Below are 15526 nucleotides of genomic sequence, written 5' to 3'. Positions count from 1 at the left end.
TACTGTATATATATATGTATATATATACTGTATATATATATATATATATATATACTGTATATATAATTTATTGTAGATAGATATCGATAGTAAAGAATACATTCACAGATGTCCTTTTTTGTTTCCATTTTATGTGTGAAATGGAACTGTATGTGTTTCATTTTGTAAACATACATGGTTTAATCTTCCAGCTGACGGGACGCAGACACTTTGTCGGCAACTAAAACACAAACATACGGACAAAGTGGCTCATTTTCCTTAGCTGAATTGGACTAACCAAAAACAAGCCATCCTGCATGCATTTATGATTTGGATGTTGATATAAAAGATGGACATACATGTGCAGATAGACACAATCCTGTGCACAACAGCAGAGAAGGGACAGAGGCCTTGAGTGAGTACAGCTGTGTGTCCAGATGTGCTTTAGACTCCTGTGGTTCCAAGCCTGTGCACACTTAACATGTATGTGTATATCTAAACCTGAAAAGCTCCTCTGTTCAGCCTTACCCCTCACACAGAACACTCTTATGCCCATACTGCCCCGTGCAAAATGACTGTCCGTCTGTCTCTCCCTCTCCCTACTTCCACTCCTCTCCAGCTGACTGAGTAATAGCAGCAATAAAGCTATACAGCCACTATTAGCTTAAATAGATTGCTTTTTAATTTGAGGGTTTAAGTCATGTCGTAAAAAATGGATAGTATATTTATCTGTTTTCTTTTATGTCATCAGTAACTCTCAGACCACCTTCATCTTCCTTCACTTTGCTCACCTGTAAATTGTTGTCTCAAAGCCTCCAGGGAGCAGACTACTCAATAATGACTGACTGAACGGATGAATGAATTAATGAATGAATGACCAACCTTTTCTAAAACCTAAACATGATACAACATTTGCGCTGGCTTGCTGAGGAAACCCTGGTTGTACCTCCAGAGGAACTGGAGGAGGCGACTAAAAAGAAGGAAGTTCGGGCTTCTTGGCTGAAAACCCGCCGCTACGACCCAGACTCAAATAAACATAAGAAAACGAATGACTGAATGAACGACTGAACAACTGAATGAAAAATTGATTATTACTGAACAAACAAAAAAACCCAATATACAGTCTACATTGACTTCTAATAATTAGATGAGCAAACAAACACTAGTCCATCTGCCATAATGTATGAGTTTTCAACATGTCTCATGGTCCTACGAAAAGGGCATCAGCATAACAGGACACAAACACACACACACACACACACACACACACACGCACATCTTGAGTGCTGCTCTGGCATTTTTGTGAAGGAAAAGGATTATTAGGTCACGTTGCTTTACCGAGGACCTAAGTTCAGCTTCTCCCTGACAGCAAACACCTGACGCATTAATAGAACATCGCCTAGCCAACAAAAGACGCACAACCACTCACACCTACGCACAATTCAGAACTGAGCAATATACCTTTTTGTAAGTGCATGTTTTTGGATGTGGGAGGAAACGGGAGAGAACCCATGCAGACACTTGGAGTAGATACAAACTTCACGCAGAGAGGACTCAAACCAAGAACCTTTTTTGGCTGTCAGACGACAGCGCCATTGACTGCAATAGCACTGTTCTGTTTTTTTATTTTTAATTCTGGTCACACTCACCATGGTGTCTACACAGTTTATTCTTGATAAATCTTGTGATTCTGAGTCAGTTAACTCATAAGACAACACAAGACACGGGCACATAGTCACTGACTGTGAAAATACTATGTCAGGTGATAGCAGTCATGTCGTGTCAAATATTAAGTCCCATGTTTTCCCACTCATGTTCTTCATATTTTAAAGTTGAATCTGGAGTGTGTAAAAATAATTAGTTACATATGCAAATATATTTTCCACAAACGAACTGCATCTACAGCAATTACAATACTGGGTGTTCAGTGCCTGGGCTTATTCTACACTGTAATAAAGGTAACCACTATGGTGAAGCATTAATCAGCCTGAACTAAACTCAGCCTCACAAATAACATTTTAATTCGTGGTCTGCCCACAGAAAGTCCCCATTAACCCCCACAGTTACCAACAGGTTCTAACTGTTATGTTCCTGAGCTAATAAGAACCCACTGCTTCCACTTCTCTGTCGGTCATACTGGCTGTAGTTAGTCTCTCTTCCTACTGTGGTAGGAAAGAGAGACTGTGGTCCTGAATCTGACAGCCTCTCGCTAGATGCACTTTATTACCCATGTGGTGCATAATACATGCTAAAGTGTTAGCTATTAACTCCAATTCAGATGTGCTGACATGGTCTATTTAAGCTAAAATCCAGACAACTACAGCACAATAATTTTAGAAAAGGCACTGAATCCAAAGGCAGCATGTTAAATAATTAGATAAAAGTCAGACGCAATGCTAGAATGCTTTTTTTTAGTGACTTCAATATTTTTATATATATAAATGCAATAAATAATTATGATAAATATGATAAATAACATCACTTCTGTCTCATAAATCAATTCTGGGACTTGTTGGAATTTATATTATAGAGATTATCCATTGAACAGAAATAATCAATCTAAAATTTCAACAACAAAAAAATCCTAAAGGCTGCAGTTCTTGTTTCTTTTGGTTTGTCGTGGGAAAAGGTAACGTAGAATAAAATACCAAGAAAAAATGTTAAATAGTCTTTTGTCGTCTATTCCTTTTTGCACCATGTCAGTAATTGATTAACGGCTTCCGATAACATCATTATCCTGAATCCCGAAAGCTCTTTAGTCTCTGCTCTTTTTCACATCTGATCGAGTAACGGTTGGGCATATTACAGTATGTCTGTGATTTATGAGAACAATAACTCACGGCAGCACTGTAAGCAAGGGCATGATTAGAGACCTAGTCTTTCATGAGCAGCCAAGTTCATAAGTATCACTGTCCAAATGTCAAAGCGCATGAAGGACCGAGTTATTGTTGGAAGTCATGCTACTGAGCAGAACCACCTCAACACTGGATGACGGTACCTCTACAAACCTTTACAAACACAATCAGAAACAACACGAACACAAGCCAGGAGGACAGGCAGACCGTGTAGATTTTACCTTGCTGGAGTAAGGTCCAGGAATGAGCAGTTTCAGAGCTTGCCTTTTCAACTCTGTCAGCCTTGCATTGCAGTTTTCACACCATGTCCCTCTTTCACTGCCAGGGGAACTTCCACTGCCTGAGGCCGGTGATCCTGTCCCAAATCCTGGGGAGCCACCCAGTGAGCCAGGTGATTCAGTTCCAATGCCTGGGGAGATGGTCCCTGGTGATCCAGAGAAGGACCCTGGTGAGGAGATTCCTGAGCCTGGGGATGGGGTGCCTGTGGAGCTCGGCATGGAGCCGGCTCCCTCCGGAACAGGGCGTGTGTTGGAGCGCGTGGTTTCCTCGTACGCCTTTTTGTACCATGTGTCCGGGAAGAAGGAGGCAGTTTTTGTGGGGGAAATGTCAGGCATCTGTCAAATGAAAAAGAAAAAGATGAAAAGCTGTCTTTCATCCCTTTTGATATTTGCCTCCACAAGTGGAGAGTAAGCTTTGCTAGTGTTGGTTTGTTCTGCCTGAATGACTGGGTTGGAATACAGTCGTACAACCAGCAACCGTGTCAGGTTGGGCTTCATTACAACTTTGTTTAGAGAATAAAAGCGTACCACGTGGAGGTTGAAGTACAGCCACACATTGAATTAGGATGTAATTGAAACTTTCTATTAATGAATAACTGTAGAATTAATCACAGTTTTGCAATCCGGTTCCCTGCAGGAGGTCACCGTCTTTCATGTCCTCAGTAGAACGAGGCCATGGAAAGAGTCAGAACTGACATCTGGACACTAACGTTGGTCAGACAACAAAAAATGCACAAATGGAGAGCGATGGAAAAACTTTTCAGGACTATCATGATGATGGAACCCAGGACAATATTGGATAGGAATAATATAATCTATAATCTATAATCTATAATCTATAATAAAGAAGCAACGAGTAGGTGGAGAGGGGGGGTCAGAATGGAGTAACAAGTCAAGACTGCTTTGGTTGATGAAGGAAGCGTGTAGGTGTTTCATCAGATTTGACTGGTTGGTCACCAGTAATAGAGATGTGACTTTTATCCGTGGAAAAAAAACGCGCCACTGCTGTGACGTCAGAAACCTGACGTGGAAAATGTGATCCTAACAGAACCGTTGAGAACAGCACAGACAAGAGTCAGTCGGCCCCACGTTCATGTAAGAGACAATATATGACATTAGTCTTCCAGTAGCACAGACGGGGGGGTGTGACGTGAAGTGGATGCACCCCAGGACGGACGGTAAGGGTCGCGTACCATTTACCAAGCCCCACAGGTAAGAGGTGTGTCCGCCCCTCCTGGAATGATAACCTACCGCATGTTTTCTGCTCCGGCCGCTCACAGACCTGTCCTTGGTCCCCGACAGTGAAGTCATGTTGGAGGTGGGGGGGGCGCAGAGGAGAAAGAGTCTTCTGCTGCTTCACATTCAAAAAGACCCCCACCGGATCGATATCAATTAACAGCAACGCCCCAGTGAGCTCCTCAGTCCAACCCGCTCACAGCCCCCGTCCGGTCAGCAGAAAATCCGTGTCTGAGCTTCTGGGGGGGAAACACAAAAAACACTTGTCCAACAAGCGGATGGCTCAGACCGGTGGGTGGGGAAGCAGCGGACCCCTCCCTGACTGCAGTCTCTGTGCGGACTGGCGCTCCGGGCGCGCATCGCATCCAGACGCGCGTCCCCCCCCCGTCAGCTCCGCGGCTGAGGATGAACAGGTGAAATAAACCCGCCACGGACCACCGACGAGGACACGACTCCCCCCTGTCTCCACCGGGTCCGGTTGGGGCAGCCCGATCACCGAGGCGGTAAGTCCAGGAGTTCCTGTCGCCCCCCCGCTGACTTTGAGACGCTCCGCGCTCTGCCGAGGCCAGCAGAGGACTGGGGGATAGGACACGTTGGCGGGGGGCGGGACCATCCCCCCCCGCCACCCCCCAGTCGACATGCAGAGGTTCCAGGTGAGGGCAGGAAACTGGACTTCTTGGGTCCTGGATCGCTGGACTGCGGTTCTTTTGGGGTTCGGGCAGAAATGTTTCGGGGGTCGCGGGCAGAGCGATGCTGTCACGACCTCAGACTGGCTACAGGTCTGGGTATCATTGTTCCCTTTTTGGCTGACTGTACGTCTCTGTTGATTGATTGATTTATAGTTTGTTCTCTGGTCAGTCGCTCCACCGTTTGTACATCTAGACATAACTTATATATATATATATATAACTTATATATCTTTAATAAATTGTGTCTAAATCAGTCCTACTGGAGTGGTGCCTTTATTTAGATTTTTTTTGACATTCCTATGGCAACAACTTCTTATTTTACCTTTTCCTGAGAAAACTGCTTATATTTGAAGCACATCTTGTAACTCTACAATATTTCTTTGACAATGTGTATATGAGGACATAAACTGTATATGATGTTAAGTTTTAAATCATGTAAAATGTGTTGTAATTGACAGATGTTGTGCTCATTGTATTCTTTCAGGGGGAATGAACTGGTCTTGCTCAACGAACCAGTCTGCTGATAGCATAAAAGTCTTGGGGATGGAAGGGATAGAGATGAAAAGGATGTTGGCGAATAACTGAGACGGGGACCAGTTAAGGCAACAAAAGATAAATGTTTAAGTGTCTGTAATCAAATTATTAACATTCTCAAACACATTTTTGGACCCTAGAATATCTTTTGTCCTCCCTCTTCAGTATTGATATAAGCTGAAATCCTCCTCCTCATGGACTGGAGCAACCTCCAGATTGTGGCCCAGCCTTCAGTCAGAACTGTCCAGGGCTGCTGACTCTATGGGAGGTGTTCATGCTGCTGCATTTACTCAACCAATGCCACAGCTTATCACTGAGGTAACTCACTGCCGGCCAATCCAGAACTATGACATCATTCTCCTCCACAAAAGGAGGGTCAGTTTAACAAGGCAGTGGGCATCTGGGATTAGTTGGACCCAAGAATCCTGACATAATTTCCCTGGAGGTGTTTTCATATTCTAAACCTCTCAGAAAAAGCTGTCACTTGTGACTAAACCTTGTATGATAAAAACAATCACAAATCCTTGCCAACATGTAGATTAAAAACCAGTTTTAAAATGCAAAAAAAGGTTCTATCAAGTTGGGCTGAAAAGATATTGTTTTTAAATACCTTGACTTTACAAAGTATTAAGATTCACGTGTTTTGGAGGCTGCAGAAATCAATATAAGTGAAATAATCTGCCTGTAGAACCTTTTCATTTTTTCTTGTAATGGAGGAAATCGCCTAGCACGAAGTGTTGCTTTCAGTTTGAAAAGAGCTGTTTGGATGGTGACACATTGCCCTCTGCTGTTGTCATAGAGCCATCACTAGAAACATAAGAACCCACAGGCCAAATAAAAGGTCAGCATGCAGGTATGATCTCTCTCTCTCTTGTGAAGACCATTGCTAAAGAAACACCTGAGACACCTCCTAGCTCTGAGAACGAAAATGAAAACAGTTTAAAAAGGACCATAATAGAAAAATATGATTCGCAAACGATAAAAAAAATTCCTGCAAGACACAAAAGGTTCGAGAGCACAGGTAGAAAAAGTTTTCCTGACCTCAACGTGTTTCTGGATGGCGTCAGCTTTTATATGAAAAGTAAGACAAGAAGTGGTGAACCAGTTTTTACAGACCAAGAGTTTTATAGATTGAAAAAAACCAAGGAAAAATGTAAAAGACGTGATTGTAGAAGAGATGATTGCGGAGAACGGATCATTGCTTTTCTTCTTAATTTTGTCTGGTTTTTTGTTTGATAAATGTTAAAAGGTTAGATGTGTCTTTGTTCAGAAAACGCACGGTACTATCAAAAATCCTCTTATACGTGAATCTCTTTTGGATTTTGTGTCAACGTGATTATTTCGTAATTTGACTTTTATGAATAAACGTGATGTTAAAAAAAAATCAAATAAAATCAGGTGTAAACGTGTTCAGTGAAGGCCTGATCTACTTTAACTGCATCACTTTGGATAGCTGGTACTGGCAGTGCTTCCCCACTGTCAAAAGGAAGTTACTGAACCAAGTAACACAAGGTAAGTGATGACAATCAATATGTTAAAAAGATTGGTGAGTTCAGAGGCATACTTGGAAAAAATGTACTTTATTATGACAGTTATACCATAACAATAAAATGTGTGATTATTGTAATGACCCACAAACAATGACAAGACACTGACATCCAGTACGTGATTCAGCAGGAATGCGTACAGGCCAGACCCATCCTTGATCGCTTGTTTGTTCTCTTGGTTATTTTGTCAACGCTGCAGCAAAGCCTGCCAACCTGCAACCTGCCACCAGAGGACGCTCCAGCCCAGCAAACCCTGCCAGCCTGCTAAGCTGACACCACGGCACGTTTTGTGAACGTGCAGCAGGTTTGACAATCAAGCTGACATTTCAAATGTCGAAATTAGATTGTAATTACATGGATTGAACATTTATTGACATGGTATTCATATCAATATGTTACAGATAATACACAAAATTAAGATAATCCTTTATTTGTCCCACAGTGGGGAAATTTGCACAATTGTGTCAGCAGAGAAGAGGGGATTCATACATATCTCAGTCAAACATACATACAAACATCCATGCATACATCTGTACGGATATACATATTAGCAATTTACAATTTACACTCACCAATTGTACATTAACAACTGCAACTACAAACCACCAAGGAGCGGCTGGGAGCAGTGCAGGTTGTACGTTCTGACCCTCATAGGAAGGAAGGACCTGTGATAACGTTCCTTCACTCATTTTGGGTGAAGCAGCCTGTCGCTGACGGAGCTCTCCAGTGATCTTATCGTGCCCTGCAGGGGGTGGCAGTCGTTCTTCATCATTGACGACAGCCTGGCCATCCTCCTCCTCTCTCCCACCACCTCCACTGAGTCCAGGGGGCATCCTAGGGCATAGTCGGCTTTTTTAATCAGCCTGTCCAGTCTTCTCCTATCAGCCACAGTTATGCTGCTCCCCCAGCAGACCACCCCATGGAAAATAGCCGAGGCCACCACGGTGTCATAGAAGGTCTTCAGGAGTGGCCCCTGCACTCCAAAGGACCTCAGCCTCCTGAGCAGATAGTCTGCTCCGACTCTTATTCCACACAAATGAGAATTTGTGTGTCTTATTTGTGAATGATCAACTGATCCCTTTGTGCTGCTGTTGTGCGATATGGAATAAGGACCACCAGCATGTTGGTTGTAGCATCCATCCATCAGTCCATCCATCCATCCATCCATCCATCCGTCCATCCGTCCATCCATCCATCCATCCATCCGTCCATCCATCCGTCCATCCATCCATCCATCCATCCATCCGTCCATCCATCCGTCCATCCATCCATCCATCCAGTAGCACTTGTTTCTTTGTTTTTGTTGTAGGTTTTGTGACAGTGATGCCTGAAAACAGCTGACATCCCAACACGATGCCCTGTTCAGACCGTGTCTCCCACATTTCACATATAATCATGATATTCTTGCTCTGGAGGGTTCTTTTGGGTTTTTCTGTCAGTTAAAGTGCTTTGAAATTTCTGTTGACGTAAGTAAGCGCTATATAAATAAAAGTTGATTGATTGATTGATTGATTTATACTTCCTCTTCTTCTCCTTTTAGGCTCTTCCCTTCAGGGTCTCCACAGCCAATCAGTGTCCTCCATCTAACCCTGTCTTCTCATCCTCTTCTCTCACACCAACTACCTTCATGTCCTCTTTCACTACATCCATAAACCTCCTCTTTGGTCTTCCTCTAGGCCTCCTGCCTGGCAGTTCAGAACTCAGCATCCTTCTACCAATATATTCACTATCTCTCCTCTGGACATGTCCAAACCATCTCAGTCTGGCCTCTCTGACTTTATCTCCAGAACCTCTAACATGTGCTGTCCCTCTGATGGACTCATTCCTGATCCTATCCATCCTGGTCACTCCCAGAGAGAACCTCAGCATCTTCATCTCTGCTACCTCCAGCTCTGTCTCCTGTCTTTTCCTCAGGGACACTGTCTCTAGACCAAACAACATCGCTGGTCTCACCACAGTTTTGTTCACCTGAATATTATTGAGTCAGAGGGAAGTGATTCCCCCACATGAAGTACAGCATCACAGCATCACAGCATTAACAGGGTTCAATAAGGGTGTGTGTGTGTGTGTGTGTGTGTGTGTGTGTGTGTGTGTGTGTGTGTGTGTGTGTGTGTGTGTGTGTGTGTGTGTGTGTGTGTGTGTGTGTGTGTGTGTGTGTGTGTGTGTGTGTGTGTGTGTGTGTGTGTGTGTGTGTGTGTGTGTGTGTGTGTGTGTGTGTGTGTGTGTGTGATGTAGGGTAACACCTGAGGGGGGCAGTAGCGCTGCGTCGTAGGAACAACTCCCGTCCAACCCGCAGAAACAGACGCAGAGGAAGAAGAGGAGGAGGAAGAGGAGGAAGAGGAGGAGTGTGCGGGTATGCGGAACAGTTGTCAAAAACTGTCCGTCTCTAACCTTTCCTCTCCATCATCGCTGTACCAAAGGTACAGCTTGTTGTGACCAGTTTAACCCTTTCCTGACAGTCGTCTGAGGCAGTAGTTGGTGAAGCCGTGAACGCGCACAGGCACGATGACGCGCAGCGGCTGAGCGGAGCGGCGTGTCCACACCAACGGCTTTTACAGGTGAGAACACCTTTCATGTCTTTAAACCGTGGTTTTGTCCTCTCACCTGACTCTGTGTGCCGGGGGGGTCTTGTCCAGCTGTCGTCCCCGGCTGCTGGACGCGTCCGAGCGCCTCGATGTGCGTAATGTGTGTTTTACGCATATTATTATTTTTAATGATTACCACTAATCCTCTAATCCTCTCGTCTGTGCTGAATTACAGTCGGTGTATTGATTGCTGTGGACAGAGAGGGGTCGTTAGAATGTGACGAGGGGTAGTTGACGAGTGACGACAGGATGTCCCGTTTTTTGTGGACATTTTAGCAGCAGGACTAATAGAACTGGTTCTAACTTAGTAGGTTTGAATCACAAGTGTTTCTGCTGTGTGTTCTGTTCCACAGCTGTCCGTCGGCCCCTGTGCTATGCGTGAGGGCCAAAGTCCCACTGGAACCTCATCAGACCTCCTGTCAGAAGTGCTCCAGGAATATCAACAATGAAAGGTGAGCCCACATATAACCTTCTCTTCACACTGTCTCATTGCTGGTGAGATTTGGCTAAATGTGGGAAAGAAATGTGGTAGAAATATAACTGAGTCAGATGTTTTCAGGTGGACCTTGGACCAGACAAAGGACACTTAAAAATACAACAAAAGAGAAGAAGAGCGCCTCCGATGCTGTTGCCTGTCAGGCCACGGGAGAATCAAAAGCTGTGTCTGTAGATGATACTTCTATGTCCAGCCAGTCAGCTAAAAGCTCTATCAGAAGAGTAAGCAGAAGAGACAAGGGACACGTAGAACAGACACGAGGAACTCGCAGGACGTTCTCACCAGTCCGCAGCTCCTCACCTCACATCCTATCTGACTTTTCAAAACCTCCCTCAGGAGAAAAAGAAATGGGGCCACAATACACTGAATTCACCACTCCATTAAAGGTGAATTCATTTCTGTTTTTATCAATGATTTGTGAGTTTGAACACATTTTCGAGTACATGTTTTGACTCATAATATCTGTTGTGTTGTAGACATCAGAGGTAGCCTCATCGTGCTCCGAGTTACCTCCTCAAAGCAGATGCAGAAGTAGTCGTGTTTCACAACCAAGACAAGTTAGACAAAGGTCAGCAAAAGAGAAAACAGTGACCTGTATGAAGAATAAAGCCCCACTAGTTAAGAATCGGCGTGGGAGGCCTCGAAAGATCAAGACGGAGGCTACAGCCTGTCAGTCCTATAAACGGTCTAGACCAAGATTTGAACTGACGAAGCTGGATACACCAGAGAAAGGTAGCACCTTCTTGCTGTCTCATAATATTTTGAGACATTGCAATGCAGAAGTTCATCATGTTTGTGACCCAAAGCATGGTTATTTGACAAATCAGTTCTTTTGACAAATCCATCTTTTAGTGTTCCGTGGACGTTTGTGACACGGGATCTCTTTGTGATCGTGAATGAGCCTCCTCAGCAAAATGATTTGCTCTAATTCTGTTTTACTGCTGCTTCCTTCCCCAAAAAGATGAGTCTTCAGATCTATCGCTGGATCTGGGTCATCATGAGGAACAGGAAGCATCTTTCTCTTTCCAGGAAGATGAAGAAAGTGATGAAGAGGAAGAAGACCTCCCAAGTTTCTTGAAGCATCAGGACAAAAGTAAGAGAGATTGCACCAATTAATTCAAACATACCTTCTCTAAGGACTGGATATGTATTGAATTGTGATCACACTGTATGCTTAAAGTGGGTTATTTTTGTTTCTCAGAACCCCAATCCATTACAGAAGGAATGTTTGTGTGGCACAAATTTAGAAATTATCCATTCTGGCCTGCACTGGTGAGTGCAAAAGTTGTGGATCATTGACTACTCATGGGCATATTTTCCTTCTTAGATTCAGAAAATCAGCCTTTCCTGATTTTCTAGGTATAAACTTGTGGATTGGTTTTATAATTCCTACCTATTATGAAACTAGTTAATACTTCACCTTTTATGAGGAGCTCACAAATATTTTCAGCATTAGTAAATGTTGCTGAGTATAAATATTCAGTCAACAGGAATTTCATGTAAGAGGCAAATGGCATTCACTAGTGAAGTATAAATGAAGGACTGCTGTGGGTCCAAAATAAAACCATGAGGGATTACTTTCCAATTTTGCCAAGCCTGAAAGCTAAAAAAAAAATCTTACAACTGTATGACTGTATATACTATGTAAAAATTAAAATGCTTAAGTGTTTTGATTGTTTCTTACTCTGTAGGTAAAAAGTGTGAACCGCAGACAAAGAAAAGCCAGCATCTTGTTCATTGATGATCCAGAATTTCACAAAAAAGGGTAAAAAGAATTCCTCATTTACGTAGTTAATTGTTTGCGGTGTGTTCTCTGCGCTGTCACCTGTAGATCTTACTGTGTAGGATGACAGCATAGGTGAGGGCACACAGGCGTCTCTTTTGAATGGATGTAAGAATCACCACTTCATAGTCTTGGTGCAAATGGCTGACATGCAGTATTTCAGAAGTATGGGTGTAGTTTTTGTGTGTGTTGTTGAAGGTTCGTTGTGGCCCTGAAAGTCCTGAAGCCTTTTGACTGTGAAGAAGCAAATGAGCTAGTGGTAAGAACTGCTCTTAAATTATGCTCTGTTTTATCAAGTCATACAGATTCCTGGTATGACATGTATGCTTTATGTGCCTGATATTTCTCATTAGTGTAAAGCCAAAGAGAAGTTCCAAGCTGCAATTGAATGGTCATTGGAGCTGATAACAGACTACAGAATAAGGATTGGTAAATACTGTGAATTTGATGTTTTTGCATGACGTAAAAAGACATATTCATACTGAATATTTCTCTGTGAAAAGGTTGAATTTTTATTGATGGTATTACGTATGTTTATGTTTTGTTGTAGCATGTGGCTCATTTTCTGACTCATTCATCAAGTACTTTGCTCACAACATGAGTAAGTTTTGTTGTATAGCATTCTTTTGTTGCACAACACTTGTATTAACATGACACAACGTCATTTTAGGTAGCTTTAGAACACAATTGCAGCTCTTGTCCTGACATTGCTCTGTACGATTTGTCATCAACTACTCCAGGCTATCCAGTCAGGAGAAAATACCCACAGGCAACATCACAGCAACTAACAATCGCCAGTGATGAGCTAGTAGAAACACCATCTGACAATCATAATGAGGACAGCTTTAGTGAACAGCAGGAAGAGGTCAGCAGCAGTTCAAAGAGGCTGCTGCCGGACCGGAGCCATGCCGCCCACAACCGTGCTAATGAGAAGCTTGTACATTTCATCGTTAAGCAGCGAATGGTGGAAAAACGACTTCTGGTGAGATTAATGAAGCCCTTGATAGCGCTGCATTTCTAATGTACTTCCTGGCTTGCAAACAATGTCTCAAGAAAAGTAGTCATTTCATATTTTACTGGGAGTATATGGAGAGAAAATCTACTGAAAATGGTCACACATGCATAAATTGATGTTGCATTTAATTTCAACTGGTAGGATGGACAAGCTCTAGGGTTTGGACTGTCACCTCTGATTTCTATGACATTACCAATGGCGTGCGTATGACGATCTGAAAAGGGACAGGAAATGTGTCTGCTCAAATTGTAGTTTAGTATCGCTGTCATTTTGAGGTCAGTTTGTACTTTTATTAATAGACCTTTTCATTAATCGCTCCTTCTCCTTTTGGCTTTTCCCTTCTGGGGTCGCCACAGTGAATCAGTTGCCAGTTGGCAAAAGTTTTACATCGGATGCCCTTCCTGACACAACCCTCTGTATTTATCCGGGCTATACAATATTTAAATCACAATATGTGGTCAGAAGGCTGTTTGTCGTGGACATTTCTGTATTGAAGGCAATCACAAGGAACTGTCTTTGAAGATTTAATTTTACTTTGCTGCAGCAGAAAGTGGGTAAGAGATGAAGGTCAACCTGTGGTTGGGTTGTATGCTTACTGAATCATAATACCATACTTTATCAAATACATACGGGGAGAAAGGCACAGGAGGAAGCTTCTCATGGGCTCTGGCCCTGGAGACTAATTGTGGACAGTAAGTGCTAATAAGTAAGTTACAAACATGAAAGACAGTATTCTTTGGTGGATACAGTACCTGTAATTGAAATTTTCCCATCACACACTGCAGTGTCAGGATCCAGTCTTCATTTAATTGCCCTCATCCAAATTCCTGCAGGACACGGACGTTAAACCATAAACTACAGCGTGCAATGAACCCACCCTCCTGCACTGCTCTTACAGGCTGTGATCCGTCGGCAGCAGCAGTCCAGATGGCTTCGGTCCTTTCTAAGTGCTGATCGGAGACGTGTTGTGAACGTATACCTAGAAGATGACCAACAGTTGGACCAGGTCTACACTTACCTAAATGAACTCTACTCAATGGCTGTGACCACTGACCCACATCTGGCTGAGGTGATGGAGCGTGTCCGTTTTGTGCTGGATGTGCTTCTTCCTGAGGTGAGCTATAGGTCTCATTAGCACATTTGTTTACCCGGAAAGCCCATGAGTTTTCCATTAAGCAGTTTCCAGGTCCTGTGTACAGGTGTAAGATTTTTTCAATCCCACTTCGCGGGATGTTGCAGTCTGTGACTGCATTGGTTCTTGTCTTCTGTGCAGGCCATCATCTATGCTATAGCTGGGGTGGACAATGTCTCGGTTACACAGGCAGAAGAAAAGTACTTGAAGGGACGATGTATGAGTCACAGGTAAGAGTTTGATTGTAATAATTTTACAATAGATGCTGAATATGATTAGTGACTGTCCTTTTCCTTTTTTTTATTTCAGAGAAAGACAAGCATTTGACTTGATTATTGAACAACAGATGAGGCACCAATCAGCCTCCAAACACTGCACTTTAATCTCCTCATGAAATAGAAGATTGTAGGTTCTCAAACCTAAAATTGCTGTATTACGTGTTTTTTTTTTTTTATGTTTTCATTAGTTTTGGAAAATATATGTGTGCCTTAAAATCAGTGGTGAGTTATAGGACATTAATGCAGCTCTCCTATTTTTAAGGACACCACCTTGTAAATAAAATATTATTTAGAATGCTGCAATTATGAGTTTAAAGACTTTCAAATGCTTTTTTTTTTTAATTAAAAAAATTAAAAGCGTTTATCTTACACCCTGTAACATCTGAGTGATGAAATCGAAATGTTTCCCAGAGAAGTGTAGTATAATGCATTAAAATCATGAACTCATGCCATTATCATTCTTCTGAACCCATTGTTTAAAATGAATGCTGTCAGACGTTGTGTCTACTTCAGACAACTTTACCCTATTTTTGCCTTTGCTCCACTGAACACAAGAGAAAACAGGTTCATATTCACTACAAATTAAACATATTGGTGTATTTGATTATTGCTGTGGTTTTATTGTATCAGTGGTCAGTCTTTACAGTGCTTGGCAGCTTAACTTCACAAAAGATAGGAAATACAGTATTTGTACTCATTTCTGTAATTATGTTTCATGACAGGAAATTTGGAAGGATAAACTTGTTACTTTGGTGGGTAAAAAAATTACGTTTGATGTCGAGAAGGTCAGTCAGTTTGGGTGGAGGCCAGATAATCTGTAAGGAACCCATGTGGGTAAAGAGCATGCTTCACAAAGAAAAGTTTCAGATGCTCAGATTTGACGTAACCTCGTTGATACACAGAAGTGCTTCTGAACACACGTCTGCAGTGTTCTCGTTTGCGTCTGTCTTTGTGTCTTGACGCACATTTTTTGACAGCGACGCACCATGGTCAGAGAGCGTGTGTCCCTGGGAGGCAAGCTTTAAATGCATTTCCATTCAACAAAAATATTCACAACTTTTCCATTTCTCAGCTGAAATTTCAAACCCAGAAATTGCCATTATGTTTTGATCTCGCGTG

At 42.7% G+C, this 15526-nt stretch overlaps 2 protein-coding genes and 1 long non-coding RNA gene across 5 annotated transcripts in view; 2 read left to right on the top strand and 1 right to left on the bottom strand.

Moving 5' to 3' along the window:
• kif26ba (kinesin family member 26Ba) overlaps positions 1–4498 on the bottom strand; it is a 75146-nt gene extending 70648 nt beyond the window's left edge. The window contains exons 1-2 of the mRNA XM_068318076.1: positions 4364–4498; positions 3056–3448 (exon numbers count right to left, since the gene is read on the bottom strand). Of these exons, the coding sequence (XP_068174177.1) occupies positions 3056–3448; positions 4364–4423 (453 nt within the window). The 5' untranslated portion in view covers positions 4424–4498. The remainder of the gene's footprint in view (positions 1–3055; positions 3449–4363) is intronic.
• A 244-nt stretch (positions 4499–4742) lies between these two features.
• Positions 4743–7429, top strand: LOC137597126 (uncharacterized). Its single transcript, XR_011035611.1, has 4 exons — positions 4743–4851; positions 5522–5633; positions 5737–5889; positions 7318–7429. It is a non-coding gene; the product is annotated as an uncharacterized lncRNA (long non-coding RNA).
• Positions 7430–9342: 1913 nt separating this feature from the next.
• On the top strand, positions 9343–15012 carry LOC137593805 (PWWP domain-containing DNA repair factor 3B-like). 3 transcript variants are annotated; one of them, XM_068312839.1, is made up of 15 exons: positions 9343–9471; positions 9578–9676; positions 10057–10155; positions 10263–10585; positions 10676–10931; positions 11161–11292; positions 11401–11471; positions 11891–11964; positions 12181–12241; positions 12336–12411; positions 12533–12583; positions 12723–12964; positions 13896–14111; positions 14271–14359; positions 14439–15012. In XM_068312839.1, the coding sequence occupies exons 3-15, from the start codon at positions 10149–10151 to the stop codon at positions 14521–14523; spliced, it is 1683 nt and encodes a 560-aa protein (XP_068168940.1). In that variant the 5' UTR covers positions 9343–9471; positions 9578–9676; positions 10057–10148; the 3' UTR covers positions 14524–15012. The 3 variants fall into 3 exon arrangements, with proteins under 3 accessions (XP_068168940.1, XP_068168948.1, XP_068168932.1); XM_068312847.1 differs by having other exon boundaries at positions 9424–9676; positions 14237–14359; XM_068312831.1 differs by having other exon boundaries at positions 9425–9676.
• Positions 15013–15526: the final 514 nt, after the last annotated feature.

Source organism: Antennarius striatus, chromosome 1, assembly GCF_040054535.1.
Source record: "Antennarius striatus isolate MH-2024 chromosome 1, ASM4005453v1, whole genome shotgun sequence".
Classification (NCBI taxonomy): Eukaryota; Metazoa; Chordata; class Actinopteri; order Lophiiformes; family Antennariidae; genus Antennarius; species Antennarius striatus.
The sequence above is the reverse complement of the archived record's forward strand: the minus strand, read 5'-3'. Positions and strand labels throughout refer to the sequence as shown.

Bases quoted from the DNA above. Each gene is read 5' to 3' on its own strand.
- LOC137593805 (XM_068312839.1), top strand. The intron at 12,584-12,722 runs GTAAGTTTTGTT...CAACTACTCCAG, and splicing joins GTACTTTGCTCACAACATGA to GCTATCCAGTCAGGAGAAAA. The intron at 12,965-13,895 runs GTGAGATTAATG...CTGCTCTTACAG, and splicing joins TGGTGGAAAAACGACTTCTG to GCTGTGATCCGTCGGCAGCA.